Source organism: Tamandua tetradactyla, chromosome 2 (assembly GCF_023851605.1).
Source record: "Tamandua tetradactyla isolate mTamTet1 chromosome 2, mTamTet1.pri, whole genome shotgun sequence".
In the NCBI taxonomy this organism is placed as follows: Eukaryota; Metazoa; Chordata; class Mammalia; order Pilosa; family Myrmecophagidae; genus Tamandua; species Tamandua tetradactyla.
This window is the reverse complement of record NC_135328.1, coordinates 24,612,399-24,631,231: the sequence shown is the minus strand read 5'-3', so window position 1 is coordinate 24,631,231 and position 18,833 is coordinate 24,612,399. Positions and strand designations below refer to the sequence as shown.

At 36.2% G+C, this 18,833-nt stretch overlaps 1 protein-coding gene across 9 annotated transcripts in view; it reads right to left on the bottom strand.

The window, feature by feature from the left end:
* Nucleotides 1-18,833, bottom strand: part of FKTN (fukutin) — a 102,749-nt gene that overhangs the window by 40,827 nt on the left and 43,089 nt on the right. For 8 of the 9 annotated variants that reach the window (XM_077140999.1, XM_077141003.1, XM_077141004.1 and 5 more), the window contains 2 exons: nt 7,800-8,077; nt 6,000-6,132 (listed from right to left, as the gene is read on the bottom strand). In XM_077140999.1, the coding sequence (XP_076997114.1) occupies nt 6,000-6,132; nt 7,800-8,077 (411 nt within the window). Of the gene's footprint in view, nt 1-5,999; nt 6,133-7,799; nt 8,078-9,481; nt 9,591-18,833 lie in introns of all 9 variants that reach the window. The other variant, XM_077141054.1, reaches the window with a different exon arrangement.

Here is an 18,833-nt window from a genome sequence, read left to right as displayed (position 1 = left end):
GGCATTTGTGTGACACCTGCGTCTCAGAACTAGACTTTGCATCTATGAAAGTCAGTATTACCCCATACAGCAACTGTTATAAACACTGAAAAAGTGAGCACACTTCAATTAGAGGTATGAATGAAGCTGATCTGGGTAAGACTAAGGTAAATCAAACTAAAGGTAAAGGATGATACTGACTATTTAAAACTTCAAATTCTGTGGGAAAAGACATTTATTTGGTACAAAATTTATATTTTTGGTAGCACATTATGTAATTTAACTTGTCTAGTGACCTTATTTTGAATACCATAATTACATAGAACCTTGAATAGTGAGTGGGATTTTGTTGGTTTATACACGATAATGTGATGCCCTGATACATCCCAGAATAAAGCGGGCAGAAAATTTAAAAGTATTTAAAAAGTCCCCTTGAGGGACTGTGGAAAAATGTATAAGTATTAACTTCCCCACCTGGGAAAGACCTGATATTCTTGCAAGCATTGGAGACTGCCAGTCTGATGGGCCAGGCTCTCCATGTTGGGGCTTGCCTGTATGAAACTTACACCTGCAGAGGAGAAGCTAAGCCTACTTATGATTATGCCTAAGATTCACCCCCAGAGAACCTGTTTTGTTGCTCAGATGTGGCCTCTCTGTCTACGACAACTCCACAGATGAACTCACTGCCCTCCCCTCTATCTGGGACATGGGCCCCAGGGATGTAAATCTCCCTGGCAATGTGGGACATGACTCACAGGGATAAGCCTAACCCTGGTAATGTGAGACTGAGAAAGCCTTCTTGACCAAAAAGGGGAACAGAGAAATGAAATAAAATGAAGTTTCAGTGGCTGGGAGATTTCAAATAGAGTCAAAAGGTCATTCTGATGCAATATATAGATATTCCTTTTCAGTTTTTGGTGTATTGGAGTAGCTAGAGGGAAATACTTGAAACTCTTGAACTATAATCCAATAGCCTTGATTCTTGAAGACAACTGAAAAACTATAAAGCTTTTAAGTCCTGTCAATGCGATTGTGAAAACTTTGTGACTGACATTCCCTTTATCCAGTATAAGGACAATGAGTAAGAAAAAAAAGACAACAAATAAATAAATAATAGGGGTGGTGGTGGGGATATTTTGGGTGCTCTTTTAACTTTTATTTTTATTTTCTTTTAAAAAATGTACAGAGTTCCTATTTGGAATGATGGAAATGTTTTGGTAATAGATGGTGGTGATGGTTGCATGACATTGTGAACATAATTAACGAAACTGAAATATATGTCTGAATGTGGTTAAAAGGGGAAATATTATTGTGTATATATGATAATAAGATAAAAGTTTTTTTAAATCCATGCAACTGTACTATACAATAGAGAACACCTAAGTTAAACCATGATTATAGTTAATAGTACAATCATAAAAATGTGCTTTCACCAATTATAACAAATGTACCACACCAATGCAAGATGTTAATAAAAGGGTGGTATATGGGAATCCTGTATTTTATCGATGATTTTTTGTATCCCACAATTTCTCTAACAAAATTTTAAGAAAAAAAGAGGAAGCCTGGAACCCAAGAGGTTAAACCCTCCCCTAAAATATCACAGAATGACAGAAGGTACCCACTCATTTTACAGATAAGGAAACTGAAGCTCAGAAATTTGCCCAAGGTTTCAAATTAACAGAAGAAAGAGAACAAGAATATAACTGCCTACATATTTCTAGGCCAGGTGTCCACACGTTTCCATATTAGCCTCTGCTTTTTAGTGAAATTCAATAGGCTGAATGCATGAATTACTTTTTGACAGTTCATGCTGAACCAAAGTCAAGTACAAGAAAATGTACATATTATGCTAAATCTGTTCTTCTTCATAGACTGTGAGAATAATTAAACATAGACAAAGACAGGAGAGCACTTCTCCTTTAACTTTCCCTCCCTTGCTGGAAAATTCAGTACTAGAGCCTTGAGGTGGGGTAGAGCAAGAAGGACTTCCATACAGAGGGTGGCTTGGATGGCGTGTCAGATCTTGAGCTGGTGAGCAGGGTGTCTACAAGTGAGGCTGCTTGGCAGGAGATACCAATACCCAAGTAAGGTACAGAAAGCGTCCATGTAGGGCAGGAGGCAGCAGCAGTGACAGGAAATTGGCTACATACAGGGACTGAACAAATTAGTAATATAAACTAATGGGAATCAGTTGGAGAGGGGAACTATAGATAATGGAAAAATGAACTAGAATGAATCCCTATGGCGTTTAATTGGACCTGGAGATATTGATATGCACTTGTGGATTTCAAGAAATAGCTACAGAAACACACACACATAATAAATATACATAAAAGGAACCAGGATTCAAAGAAATGGCTGATTCCAAGCCTAGGGCAAAGAAATTATAAGATAAACCTGGAACACCTTGTTGTGCCAGAAAGTAGAGAGCGCTCAAAAAAATGACAGAGGGTGCACAGGTGGTTAGTGGTAGAATGCTTGACTGCCATGCAGGAGACCCGGGTTCAATTCCTGGCCCATGCACCCCCCCCCAACCCCCACTCCCAAAATGACAGAGACATCAAAAAGACACAAAAACCACTGTGAAGGTGTTCTCACTGGCCAAACAAGAAAGAATCTGAGTAACAAAGATGCTATGAAGTAATGGATTATAATCCACTGAATAAAATAGGAAACCCAAAGTTCATACTGATATGAAAATTTGATGAGGAAAGGGATGTTTACACAGTTACAAAATACTTTCACATAAATATTTACAAAGGGAAAAAGAGTAATTTCACAGAGTGAAGCTAGCAGACACCATTTTAACCAAGTGCTTGATGTGGGACAAATTACAATTATGCCCCACCTGAGAGGATGTACTGAAAAGAGCACAGCATCATTTCTGTTTTATTCCTACTACACATGTATGACCTGAATCTAACATGAGGAAAAACAGACAACCCCAAATGAGGGAAGTCCACAAAATATATGGCCTGTAATCTTCAAAAGTATGGAAGTCATGAAAATAAAAAAAAGACCAAGAAACTATTCCAGACTAAAGGAGTCTAAAAAGACAGGAAAATTAAATACAACATATGATTCTGAACTGAATCATTTTATTATAAAGGTTATTATTGGGACAATTAGTGAAATTTGAACAGGGATTAGATGGTAATATTTAAGTGTTAATTTCCTGCTTTTTGTATTAGGATATGTAGAGAATGTCCTCATTTTTAGGTCACATTTTTTTATATTATTCACATTATATATTATGCTCTCAAATAGCACAGGGGTAAAAAAACATTATTTGCATTGTACTTGCAATTTTTTTGTAAATTTGAATTGTTTCAAAAGAAGTTATTATTTTTAAAAAAGAAGGAAGTTAGGATTAGCCTGTTATCTGAGATCTGTGAGATTAGTTCTTGTGTTTCACACCAGGCACTGTATTTAAGATTCCTTGGCGCCATCAAGCGTTCAAAGTTATATATGTTCACTTTCACTTGAAAACTGATCCTCTCGTATTTTCAATCATGGTTCTAACTTAAGAAATGATGAAGAAACAGTCAAGAAAATAAGGATAAAAAAGGCCACTGATCCCATTATGCACTCTTCATCAGTAATACCAACATACTAGCAGGAGACAAAGCCAAACCGGGAATCGCAAGCCTGTCTTATTGCAAATGAGGATACCTATAACATGATGAAGAATGAATACAAAGTTCTACCTGATATTGTTATGAACATAAACACCTCGTATTGTCTTTCTATTTGATGGTACTTTCAATGTCATTATGAGGCTACAATAAGCCTGATAAGCCCTTAGAGCATTTATCATCCATATTCATTTCTTGTATGTTGACTGAGTGCCTGTTTGCCCTTAAAACATTTTTTTGACTCAAAAATTTTTATGAGTGAAAATCTGAAAACGAGTTAAATGAATTTAAAAAATGGCAAAATTTTATATTAATTCATTTTTCTTTCTCCATTTTTTTTTTGCATGCATGTGCAGGAACCAGGAGTCGAACCCAGGTCTCTGGCATGGGAGGCAAGAACTCTGCTGCTGAGCCACCACTGTGCCGCCCGTGTTAATTCATTTTTAATTATTTATTTTTATTGATACATATTATATTCACATACCATATAATCATCCAAAGTGTACAAGCAATAGCTTATAATATTATCATATAGCTGTGCATTTATCACCATCAACTTTTTTCTTTTTTGTGAAAAATAACATATATACAAAAAAGCCGTACATTTCAAAGCACATTGCAACAATTAATTTAGAACAGATTTCAGAGTTTGGTTGGGTTACAATTTCATAATTTTAGGTTTTTACTTTTTGCTGCCTAAGGTATTGGAGAGTAAAATAAATATCGATATAATTATTCAGCAATCATACTCATTTGTTAAGTCCTACCTTCTCTGTATAACTCTACCATCACCTTTGATCTTTCTCTTACTCTTTAGGGGTATCTGAGCTATGCCTATTCTAACCTTTTCATGTTGGAAGGGGTTGTCAATAATGTGCTACCCTTAACATTTTAATTTCAAAAACAAGAGTAAAAATAATGTAGTTAAAAAAACATGACACTATCCACATGATTTTCCCTATTTGGAACATTTTGCATTTACACCGCCTTACCACAAAGATCTACAAAATAAGTATGGGCAAATACTTGCTGGGTAATGGAATAGCCCTAGTACGTGTCCTTAAACATTTGATTCAGATAAGCATCCCATGCATTTATCCCACATATAGGATCTCTTTGTGCCACTAACTATGCTAGACATTGGACGTACACAGAGGTGAATGAAACAAGATGTCTGTCATCAAGAAGTTCACTCAGTCCAGTAGGGGAAAAACACAAATACTTACAACTTGCTATGATAAGAAGTGACAGCCAGAACAAACTCTCTTAATGCAAAGAGAAAGTGATGGCGTTAAAGCCCCCAACGCATATCTCTGGCATCCAGGCACCATGTGCTGAGGTTATTTTGGACTTAAAGGTTTCCAGCTTTTCACCCATGAAGCTGACTGTTGTTTCACAGCTCCACAATCAAAGATGCTAAGAAGGCCCACCTTGGTTGTCGGGCCTCAGCCTTGGGTGTCAGCACAGCACACCAGAGAAACCTTGCATCAGTGGGGTCTTGGGCACTTGGCCAGAGATAAAGGGGTATTTATTTTCCCATTTCACTCCTGTCCTTATGTATACATCTTCCTCAGCAGGGAAGCTCAGAAAACAAAGGGTAAGTGGAAGGTTAAGGGTACCAAAAATTCACTGTAAATTTGCCTATTTTCATTGTCTCTCTGTTTCATGTCATCTAGAGCTGAACTTTTACGCCCTTTAAAATCAGCTTTTATTACCAGGGTCAGCAAGTTTCTGGGAAATAGGCTTTCAATAAATGTTTATTGAATTGAAAGCCAGAGCAGCAGAATAAAGTAAAGTTCAAAAGAACTTGGTCTTTGTGTAGCATTTATCTTGGAAAATCTTCATAAACACAAAAAATTATATTTAGTGCCAATCTGCTGAGAAAAACTTCATTTTCTCATGAAGTTTGTTCTAAACCTACATGATCCATCTTCTACAGTGGCTTCATCCTACTTAGATTACTTCCAGAACAGAATACACCACCTTTTCATCTTTTATAAAGTTTATGGGCTAGCTTAACTGAAGGCAGAGGCCAGTGCTAACTCTATCAAAGTTAACTGGTCTTTCAAGGATTCTAAGACATCTTATCAAAGAGACAAACATATGAAACATTGTACTTATACAGAAACTCAAAACAAAGAGTTTTGATTTACTTTGTTCAACTATTTTTTTTCTAATTGGATATTAATCCATTCAATTAGGAAAGAAGTAGTATCTTAAGGCTAATGTTTAATTCAAATTTAAAGAAAATTAAAACAAACCAAGCTAGAACAAAACCTTTTCTTATCTATTTTCCACAAGTCCCTTCATTTGCTCCCCAGAAATATTAAAAATAAACACACTTCTTCAATGTAAAAAGTACATTATTTGGTTATCACCAACCTGAAAAAATGCCCGAGCTTCTTTATACCTACACTCAATAAATCTAGAGTGTGGTATTTCCTCTAGAAAGCGCATGGGATCTTTTGGAATGTGAACTTCTAATCCATCAATGGTAAACTGGTGTAATTCTGGCCTGAAAACAAAAGTTAAGATTAATTATCAGGAGTTAACCAAGAAAATTGGCAGCCTCTTTAAAATACAAACAATAGTAAAACAGCTAAACACCAAGTATATACTTTTTATTTACCTCAGGTATCAATTAGCAACTTTAACAGGAGCTTGAACAATCACATATCAAATAGCAATTAAGTTTTAATTTTAATTAAGTATTTTGGTACTGTATTTTAAAACATTTTTGCAGTTACTCATATACACTTCGGTATTTTAAGCACAAAGGAAAGTTAAGTGATATAAAATTAAACTATCAATTTACTTTTAGAGAAATAATTTTATTAAGGTATACAAAGAAATTACAACACCTGAATGATAGTCTCATTAAAGGGTAAAAAATGCTAATCTGGGTATCAGTTTTACATATTTTGGACCCCATAATATACAAATATTCTTTGAGAGTTTCCCATTCCATTTTTTTGTTTTGTTTTGTTTTTCTGCATGGGCAGGCAAAGGGGTTGAACCCGGGTCTCCGGCACGGCAGGCAAGAACTCTGCCACTGAGCCGCCATTGTCCGCCCTCCCATTCCTTTTTATATAAAAGTATGCAATGTAGAGATGGTTTGTTTTTTCTCTAGCTACTTACAACTATTTATATTTAATAAATACTTGTGACTGACAATTTTGAACTTTATTGAATTATTAGTGGAACGTTGAAATAAATTTTCAAAGTTTTAAAAACTAAAAGATAAATGTCTTCCTAAAGCTACTTATTTGAAATATAAAATAAGAAGAAAAATATGCACAAAAGTAGTCTGAGAAGTAGGATTTTAACTAAAATAACTAACACAAGGAGCCAAGATTAATAAAAAAATATTTTTCTCTCAGTTATTTTATTTCTAATACTTGCCTTATATCAGTAAAGGTCTGACTTCACGTACATAAAAAGTGTAGAGATCCCAGTTTTGAATACTTTCTTGAGCTGTTTCTCAAATAAGTAATTTTTTTTTTTTTTTTACGTGGACAGGCAGTGGGAAACAAACCCAGGTCTCTGGCATGGCAGGCGAGAACTCTGCCACTGAGTCACTGTTGCCCTCAAATAAGTAACTTAAAAAAAAAAAATCTGTGTGTCTTATCTGCACCCTTACATCTGCTTTAAGCCCCCAGAGATAAACTCTGTTCTGTCTTTTCTTGTATCACTTCTTTAATTTTGGTAATACTTTTACCAAATAAATATAGATAATAAACACTGTGTTGTCTGTTTAAATTTTTAATCATAATATCTGCATTTTTTTGTGCCTTGCTCCTGTCATTCGAATATAGCAGGATTCATCGACATTGTGACACAGAGCTCTTGTGCATTTACTTTCACTGCTGTATAATAAACAGTCCATTACATGAACATATATATATTATTCCTCTATTATGTATATTTACATTATGAATGTAAAGGATATATAATTTATTCTTCTATTGTTGAAAAAAATTGGATAGCTTATTAATTAAGAACACTGTTGCCATGAACATTCTTGCATGTTCTTGATGAGTTTCTTTGTGTTGAATATTTTCATTTCAAAACTGATGCATGTGAATTACATATTAGATTGCATTACTATACATGAAAAAAAAAACATGAATTCATGATTAGACAATGGAGGTTTCACATTTCCACTTTTGATTCTGGCCTTACCTATCAAAAGCTCCAGGATAACGACCAAACTGTAACTTTCGAAAAGGAACAAACTTTCTGTCAATGTGTCCTTTGAGTCGTAAATGGCCATGCCAGAGGTAGTTGCCACTCCTCTCATGAAAGACTACCAGGTGGATGGCATGAGTGGCCAATTTGCAGATGTAGTGCAGGGGGATTTCAGTTCCAGAAAGTGAGTCTATCCCATCTAGTCGGGGATCTTTGCTCTGAATTTTTAAGCACTGAAATCCCATATTCTCAGCGATCTGAAACCAGCCTTCCTGGAACCAGAGAAACATCAAGCTTGAATGTTTAAAGCCAAATACTAATAGCCAAACTAGAGTGATTCTTACAGTGAATTAAGTCATCACATTTTTTGTACTAAACTGTTCTTTGCCTGAAGATTTTTAAATGAGGGTGGGGAAAGGAAGGTGGTGATGGGAAAATAAAATGAAAGTAGCAAAAAAGAGAAGCTACATAACATGGAAGACATGTCTAAAGACTCTATGAAAATCTACACAAATTTCTTTTGTGGAATGAGAATGCTCATTTTAGAGTTCTCTGGTTAATATCTATAAAGTAAATGTTAATATAAGTATAGCACTTAAACTTGTAATTCTCAATTTAACTTCTAATAACCTTTAGCTTCAAAAGTACTTCAGAAAAGTTGTTCTTTCACCTCAGAGTTTATATCCCAACATCTTAAACTTTAAATTAGTTCTGTATAACAGAACCCCAACATAATGCAAATCATTAGAAAATAGATTGAGACATACTGTAAAGAAAGTACCTTTCACTAGTTATAAATCTCATGTAACATGATAAACCTATAAGGTAGATTATAGTTCTAATTGCAACAGCCAGTACTACAGATGGCTAAACAGCATTTTAAAAAAATTTTTATATTGTGAAAAATAATATATATACAAAAAAGCAATAAATTTCAAAGCATACTGCAACAATTAGTTATAGAACAGATTTCAGAGTCTGGTATAGATTACAGTTCCAGAGTTTTAGGTTTTCCCTTCTGGCTGCTCCAAGACACTGAAGACTAAAAGAAATATTAATATAATGATTCAACAGTCATACTCATTTGTTAAATCCTATCTTCTCTGTTATAACTCCTCTTTCTCCTTTGATCTTTCTCTCAATCTTTAGGGGTATTGGGCTCTGCCCATTCTGACGTTTTCATGTTGGAAAGGGCTGTCGATAATATGGGATAGAGGGATGGAACTAGACATTCTGGAGAGGCTGGCCCCTGTGGGTTTCAGCTCTAATCTGGCCTAGGAACCCATCCTAGGGCCTAGGAACCCATCTGGAGGTTGTAGGTTTCTGGAAAGTAATCACAGTGCATGTAGATTTGTAGAATCTCAGTCCTATGTGTTCTTTGGACTTGACAGGAACAGTTTTGACTGGGATTTGGAAAACGATGATGAACAGGAGAATCTAGCTGAAGCTTGCTTAAGAGTAGCCTCTCGTCTCTACTTGAACTCTCTCGGCCACTGACACCTGATTTGTTACAACTCTTTCCTCCTTTTGGTACCATGGTGCCAGGGACAAGCTCATCCTTGGGAGTCATATCCCATAACTTTCACCCCTGGATGTCCTACGTAGAAGGGGGGGGTAATGACTTTACTAAACAGCATTAATTATTAAGAACACCTTATATCTGAATAGGAACTTACAATTTCCAAGGAATTTTTATGTACATCATTGCATTTGCTTATGACATCTACTCTATAAGGTAGATAGCACAGGTATTACAGATAAGGAGAGTCAGAGAAGTCAAGTTTCCTGTCGAAAGAAATAAAACTATTAAGCAGCAAAGATGCTTCCAGCATTTCAATCTTATCTAACCAAATCCAAGGTTCTTTCCACTATATAACAGTACCTCCCTAGTGTACATTTATATACTGTGTATAAAGTTCATTCACATTTGATACCCACAGAAACTATCTGAGTCCAGCAAGTCAGATATTATTATGTTTAGTTTACAGATGAGGAAAATAAAGTTCTAAGATCTACTACCAAACATTAAGGTTAATAAATGATGGTGCTGGGTCTGGAAGTTTGTTTCACTGGCCATGACATCTGCCAACATTTTTCAAGAGTATTTTCTCCGTACCACTTCTTATCACCTTTCAATGTTATTATCTGATCAGTTTTTCCCTTATCTATGCTCTCACAATACATGCAAACCTCTATAGCATTTATTGTCCTTTTTTAATCATTTATTTCAACGATTAACCTCCAATAATAGATTGCAAGTTCCTCAAATAAAGGAATCAAGGGAAGAGCAAAGCAGGTGTTCGATGGGTATTTGTTAATGCACCAATAATAAGTGTCTTCTCCTTCCTGGATATAGAGCTGAACTGGGTTCTGGTCAATGCAATGTGGATGGAAGCATCATATAACACTTTCAGGTCTGGCCTTGCAATATCCCGTGTATCCAATCTCCCTCCCCTGTCAGAACGTGGGACAGTGAAGAATGCTAAGATGAGAAAGCCACACAATTGAAACAGCCTGGATCTCTGAGTTAGTGCTTAAGAGGAATGTTGCCCAGGTATATGCACACTGGATTTCATATAAAAGATATTCCTTTATTGTGCTAATTCAATTGGATTTACCTTAATGTAACCTATCCTGGCTAATCCAATTTCACCTTGATTCTTATATTAGAATTATCAACTATAGAACTCTTTTTCTTCCTTTTTTTTTTTTTATAGTATGCCATGAGGTAGAAAGTACTGACTGAGGGCAAGGGAGGGCAAATTCAGAGGAGGAATCTATTGTATAGGAAAGGTATTATAAATTGGTAAATTCAGGAAAAACTGGAAAGGTCACCTAGACCCTGAGATGAAAATCAGACACTGAGTTGTGGGAGGAGAGAAAGACTAACAGATAAAACAAATGGAATCAGGAAATAAAGTCAAGAACTTTACCTTATAAATAGGTAAAAGAGAAAAGTCAAGAAAAGTCAAGTAAAAGAAAAAAGTCAAAAGCTATTTACAAGTAAATAGCTAGGAACTGTATGAACAACTGTTTGGGGGACCTCAGTGGCTGGACACACATCCTACACCAATCTGCAATGGGGGAATGGCCTAGATCCCACATAGAAATATAAATTTCCCAAGCTGTGGAGGTTGGTGCCCCTTCTGCACAGGCACAGCAGGCTGAATGAGAAGTCCTACTCCACTCACCAGAACCAGCCATCCCAATGGGTGCTCAGAACAGCCACTCCCCTCCCCTAGGTGCTGAGAACAACTGTCCCCCAGGCCCCAAGAATAACCACTCCACAAAAATAGGTGTACCACCCCAAGTCATCTTGCTCAACAGGCCGTCATAGTTGGGGAGAGGGGTTGCTAAGGGAAGAGGTCACTCAAGAGTGCCATCTGTTGGTAAGCTTCAAGTAGAATTGCATCCCCTCCATGAGATCTGGGCCTTGGTTTGGAGGGTAATTACTGACAAACCAAGTAGAAAAGGGGACCTTTAAGACTAACCCAAGCAAATACAAAACCCAGGATGAGTCAAGGAAATCCACTTGCAAAATAAACTCATCAAGATAAACAAATGCCCCACACACAATGGAAAATCACAAAGCACATGAGATTTACACAGATATGACCCAGTCAAATGACCAAATTAAGACACTGGAGGGGAGACAGGATTTGGAACAACTAATCAAGGATATTCATAATAAAATAAAGGATATTAAGAAGACACTGGAGGAGCATAAAGAAGAATTTGAAAGAATAAATAGAAAAACAGCAGATATCACAGAGATGAAAGACACTGTAGTCCAAATTAAAAATATACTAGAGACACACAACAGCAGCTTAGAAGAGGTGGAAGAAAGAACAATTGCACTGGAAGACAGGATGACTGAACTTGAATTCACAAAAAAACAAATGGCAAGAAAGAAGGAAAAAATGGAACAGGATTTCAGGAAAATGAAGGATCACACAAATATAAGAATCATCGGTGTCCCAGAAGAAGAGTAAAGGGCTAAGAAGGTTAGCTTAAGTGATAATGGGAAAAACTTCCCAAATATTATAAAAGACATAAATATGCAAATCAAAGAGGCCAAAATGAACCCCAAATAGAATAAATCCAAATAAACATACTCTAAGATATGTACTCATCGACTGCTAGATGTTGAAGAGAAGCAGAAAGTCCCGAAAATAGCAAGACAAAAGTGATTCACTCCATTAAGGGAAACCACAAGACTGAGTTTGGACTACTGACGCACCACGGAGGCGAGAAGGCAGTGGTATATATTCAAGATGCTGAACAATAAAGACTTCCAGCCAAGAATTCTTTATCCAGCCAAGTTGTCCTTCAAAACTGAGGGAAAGATTAAAATCTTCTCAGACAAACAGAGGCTGGGAGAATTTGTCAATAAGAGATCTGCCCTACAAGAAATTCTAAAGAGAGTTTTACTGGCTGAGAATTAAAAAGACAGGAGAAGGAGGCCTGGAGGAGGGCAAAGACTTGAAGAGCATCAGTAAGGATAACTTCAAGGATAAAAAGAGTGAGAAGGAAAAGAATATATAGATCTGACAAATAAAAACTAGAAGCATTAGAAATGCCTTCACAGTAATCACTTTGAATGTTAATGGACTAAACTCACCAATTAAAAGATACAGATTGGCAGAATGAACTAAAAAAATATAATCCATCTATATGCTGTTCACAAAAGATGCATATTAGATCCAAGGACACAAAAAGATTGAAAGTGAAAGGAGGGAAAAAGATGTTTTAGGCAGAAGTGGCTATACTGATATCAGATAAAATAGACATTAAATGTAAAGATGTCACAAGGACAAAGAAGGACACTACATATTAATAAAAGGGACAATTCACCAAGAGGAAATAAACATAAATGTTTATGTTCCCAATCAAGGAGTTCTAAAGTACATGAGACAAATACTGGCAAAACTGAAGGGAGCAACAAAGTTTCAATAATAATAGTGAGAGACCTCTAATACACCACTCTGCTCTATAGATAGAACAACCAGACAGGATCATCAAGGAAACAGAAAACATACACAATGCGATAAATGAATTAGACTTGTAGACATAAACAGATTGTTATACCCCAAAACATCAGATATACATTTTTCTCTACTGCTCATGAAATGTTCTCCAGGATAGATCATATGTTGGGATATATGAATGAAAATTTTTAAGTTTAATAAGACTGAAATTATAAAAAGCACTTTCTTTGATCACAATGGAATGAAGCTGGAAATTAATAACCACCAAAGAACCAGAACTTTCACAAATATACGGAGAATAAACAACACACTTCCAAATAATCAGTGGCTCAAAGAAGAAATTGCTAAGATACCGGTAAATAAATGAAGATAAATGAAAATGAGAATACAACATATGAAAATACAGGATGCAGCAAAGGCAGTGCTGAGAGGGAAATTTATTGCCCTAAATGCCTATATTAAAAAACAAGAATTAGCTAAAATCAGGGATTTCACTGCTCATCTGGAGAAATTAGTGAAAGAACAGCAAACTAACCCCAAAGCAAATACATGAAGAGAAATAACAAAGATTAAAGTAGAAATAAACACTGGAGAACTAACAAACAAACAAACAAAAAAATAGAATCAACAAAACCAAAAGTTGAAATGGATAAATTCCTAGAAACAAACAAACCTATACTGACTTGAGAGGAAACAGAGTATCTCAACAAACCAATTACAAATAAAGAGATTCAATCAGTCGTCAAAAATCTTCTTACAAATAAAAACCTAGGGCCAGACAGCTTCATAGGAACTTTATCAAACATGCCAAAAGAACTAATACCAATCCTGCTTAAACTCTTCCAAAAAACTGAGGAAAAAGGAGCATTACCTAACGCATTTTAGGAAGCTAACATCACTCTAATACCAAAACTGGATAAAGACACTACAAGAAAGGAAAACTACAGCCCAATCTCCCAAATGAACATAGATGCCAAAATTCTGAACAAAGCACTAGCAAATGGAATCCCACAAGACATTAAAGGAATTATACATCACATCCAAGTGGGATTTATACCAGAAATACAAGAGTGGTTCAACATAAGAAAATCAATCAATGTAATAATATAGTACATTAACAAATCAAAAGGGAAAAAAAATCACATGATCACTCAATTGATGCTGAAAAAGCATTCAACAAAATTCAGGATCCTTTTCTGATAAAAACACTTCAAAATGTAGGAATCAAAGGAAACTTCCTCAATATCATAAAGGGCATATATGAAAAACCCATAGCCAGTATCATACTCAGTGAAGAGAGATTGAAAGCATACCCCCTAAAATCAAAAATGAGACAAGGATGCCCATTTTCAGAGCTAACATTTAACAATGTACTAGAAGTGTTAACTAGAGAGATCAGGCAGGAGAAAGGAATAAAAGGCATTCAAATAGGAAAGGAAGAAGCAAAACTCTCATTATTTGCAGATGACATGATCCTGTACTTGGAAAATGCTGAGATATCTACAACAAAGCTACTTGAGCTAACAAATTCAGCAAAGTGGTGGGACATAAATTAATGTACGAAAATCAGTAATGCTTCCATATACAATTACCTAACTGAGGAGACAATTATGGAAAGAATTCCATTCAAAATTGCAACTAAAAGAATCAGTATTTAAAATAAGCTTAACCAAAGAGGTTAGGGACCTGTACACAGAAAACTACAAAATACTGTTAAAAGAAATCAAAGAAGAGCTAAATAGATGGAAAGACATTCTGTGCTCATGGATAGGAAGGTTGAATGTTGTCAAGATGTCAGACCTACTCAAATCGATCTACAGATTCAATGCAATACCAATAAAATTTTGACAACTGACTTTGGAGACTTGGAAAAGTTATCAAATTTACTTGGAAGGGAAAGAGACCATAAATAGCTAAAGACAACCTAAAAAAAGAAGAGTGAAGTGGGAGGACTAACACTACCTGACTTTAAAACTTATTATAAAGCCACAGTGGCCAAACAGCAGGGTATTGGCAAAATAAATAAATAAATAAATAATAAGACATACTGATCAATGGAACCGAATGAAAAGTGCAGAGATAGATCACTAAATCTATGGTCAACTGATCTTCAACAAAGCCCCCCAAATCCACTGCACTGGGACAGAATAGTATTTTCAATAAATGAGCATAGGCAGCTACACATCAATAGTCAAAAGAATAAAAGAGGTCTTATACCCTATACAAAAATTAATTCAAAATGGATCAAAGACCTAAACATAAAAGCTGCTACCAAAAAACTCCTAGAAGATAATATAGGGAAACATTTCCAAGATCTAGTAATCGGAGGTAGTTTCTTAAACCTTATACCCAAAGCACAAGCAATGGAAATAAAAATAGATAAATGGGAACTCCTCAAAATCAAATGCTTCTGTGCCTTAAAAGACTGTCGAAAACGTGAAGAGGCAGCTAACTCAATGGGAGAAAATATTTAGAAACCACATATCAGATAACATATAACATTTTAGAAATTTTAGAAAGTACTTATAAGAAAACTGGAGCCTAGACTGTAAGCACTTACAGCAGTCACACTTTGTCCAGAGTTTAAGTGTATTTCTAGATTCTGAGATGCTGGGCTGTATCTGTATAAGCCGGTATTTCCCTGGAATACTGGGTACCTCTGTGACATCTAATAGTCAGAACTGGGATTCTGCAGCTCTGAAAGTCAGTATCACTACTGATACTGACACTGATATTACTGAAATACAGCAACTGTTAGAGTAACCAAAAAAGAGAAAAGGCTTCAGTAAGAGACAAAGGTGAAACTGATGTTTGGGATCAAGGTAAAATCAAAATACAGGGTAAAGGCTGATTGTATGCATTCTAGAGCATATTGTATGAGACCAAAGGCAGAGAGGTTTATTGTGTCCAGAACCTAATTTAATGTAACACACAATCTAAATCAACCTGCTTGGATAGCTCATTTTAACAATCTAAACGCATGGAATCCAGAACAGGAATGAGGGCTTGTAATTCAATATGGCTAAATGTAATAACCAGCTACATCCCAGATTATGGTGGATTGATAATTAAAAAGTACTGGTAGATTTCTTGTGGAACTGGAGAAAGAAATGTAAGAAAAACAAGGTATCAGAGCGGGCCACCGTGGCTCTGTGGCAGAGTTCTTGCCTGCCATGCCGGAGACCCGGGTTCGATTCCTGATGCCTGCCAATGCAAAATAAATAAATAAGGTATCAGTGGCTAAAAGAGTTCAAGGTGACTCTGGAAGTTACTCTTATGCAAGCTTTAGCTAGATATCGCCAATTGCCATGGTTTGCCAAACCCCAACCAACATTCCTACTAACCTTAAAGAACACACAGGGCTCTAACTGAGACTCTACAAAAGTTTCATGTACTACGTTTACTTTCCTGAAACTTACAACCTTCTGAGAGTTCCTAGGACAGATAAGTCCTGAAACCTGGAGGGGCCAGCCTCTCCAGATTATCAACTAATTCCATCCCCTATCTTATATCATCGATACCCCTCTTCAACATGAAAAACTAAGAATGGGCATATCTCAAAGACCCCTATAGATTGGGAGTAGGATGAAAGGAGAAGGAGGAGTTGTTATAGGGAAGATAGGATTTAACAGACAAGTATGACTGCTGAATCATTATACTGAAGTTTCTTTGCTCCTCCGATATTTTGGTCCTCCTGTGTTTTGGAGCAGCTAGACAGTAAAATCTCAGGTTGTGGAAAGCTAACCCATATCAAACTTTGAAATATGTTCTGTAACTACTTGTTAAGATGTACTCTGAAAATTAGTGCTCCTTTTCTTATTAAAAAAAAAACCTATTCTTCACTTTTTGTTCATAGGCTATATTTCACAATAAAAACATTTTGTTTTTGGTTTTTTAAAAAGGTCCCAGACACGACAGGTCTGCGCCCATAGGAATGGATGAAAAGAACACATTTTCTGGGATATATAACAGCTTCAAAGCAGCATACTATATTATGAAGTTCACTAGTTAAGAAGGCCTGACCATAACAAAATGCTTCCCATAAGTTTTTGTCCCTCCTTTATAAACATGAACAAAACCAACAGAAAATCTGTATCATGGAAAATAGAAAAATAAATTAAATAAATTCACAAAGAAGGGATCTGGAAAAGTAGGAGGAAGCAAAAAATAAACAAAAAAGAAAACCCCAAACTTTAAAACCCACAGAGCAATAAAACACAACACTGCATCCATGAAGCAATAACAGATTATATTATAAAGAAAAATCTGAGTACAAGTAGCTTTTAGAAAATAAAAATATTAACATTTTTTTCCATATTAAAAAATTTCAATGGCATCCTTGAGGGACTGGGGAGAAAGGAGGAAATATTCAACTTTCCCATTTGGAGAATTCCTGATACTCTTGTAAGCAATGGAGACAACCAAATCAATAGGCTGAGCCCTTGATCTTAGGGTTTGCCCCTATGAAACTAATTCCAGCAAAGGACAGGCTAAGCCTATTTAAAATTAGGCCTAAGAGTCACCCCCAGAGAATCTCTTTTGTTATTCATGCATGGCCTCTCTCTAAGCCAACTCAGCAGGTGAACTCACTGTCCTCCCCACTACATGGGACATGACTCCCAGGGGTGTAAATGTCCCTGGTAACAGGGGACAGAAATCCCAGGATGAGCCAGGACCCAGCGTCAAGAGATTGAGAAAGGCTTCTTGAGCAAAAGGGGGAAGAGAAAAATGAGACAAAGTTTCAGTGGCTGAGAGATTTCAAACAGAGTCAAGAGGGTATCCTGGAGGTTATTATTATGCATTATGTGGATATTTCTTTTTAGTTTATGGTATATTGGAGTGGCTGGAGGGAAGTACCTGAAACTGTTGTGCTGTGTTCTAGCAGCCTTGATTCTTGAAAACAATTGTATAAAGATAAAACATTTACAATGTGACTGTGTGATTCTCAAAACCTTGTGTCTGATGCTCCTTTTATCCAGGGTATGGATAGATAAAAAAAAAAAATGGATAAAAAAATAAATAAATAATGGGGGAACAAAGGGTAAAACAAATTAGGTAGATGGAAATAGTGGTGATCAATGAGAGGAAGGGGTAAGGTATACGACATGTATGAGTTTTTACTTTGTCCTTTTTATTTCTTTTTCGGGAATGACCCAAATGTTTTAAAAATGATCATGGTGTTGAATATACAACCATGTAATGATAGTGAAACTTCTGGAGGACTTCTGTTGTTGCTCAGATGTGGCCTCACTCTCTCTAAGCCCAACGCTGCAAGTGAAATCATTGCCCTATCCCCTATGTGGGACATGACATCCAGGGGTGAAAGTCTTCCTGGCGGTGTGGGAGATGACTCCCAGGGATGAGTCTGGCTCTGGCACCGTAGGATGAACAATTCCATCCTGACCAAAAGGGGGAAAAAAAGCATAACTGATAAAGAATCAGTGGCAAAGAGAGTTCAAATAGAGCTGAGAGGCTACTCTGGAGGTTGCTCTTACACAAGCTTCAGGTAGACCTTGCTACCTGTCATAACCTACCAACCCCAATTAGGACCATTCCAGCCAATCCTAAAGAACATCTAGGGCAATACATAAGATTCCACAATGGTTCCAGGCAGTAGAGTAACTTTCCAGAAATCTACAACCTCGAGATGGGTCCCTGGTCCAGATAAGTCCTGACACCTAGCCCAACCTCCCCAGAACATCAGATAGTTTCATCTTTTTATCCCATACTAGTGAGAGACCCTTTTAATAACAAAAATTTAGAATTGCCATAGCCCAAACAACCCCAAAGAGAGGTATGGAAAGATCAAAGGTAATGGAATTATACATAGAAGATAGGACGTAACAAATGAATATGAACGCCGAATCATTAAATTGATATTTCTTTCAGTCTCCAGTATTTTAGAGCAGGTATAAGTAAAAACCTAATATTGTGAAATTGTAACCCACGTCAAAATCTGAAATATGCTCTACAACTAACTGTGGTGCTGTGCGTTGAAATTTATAGCTTTTTTGTATATATGTTATTATTCACAAAAAAA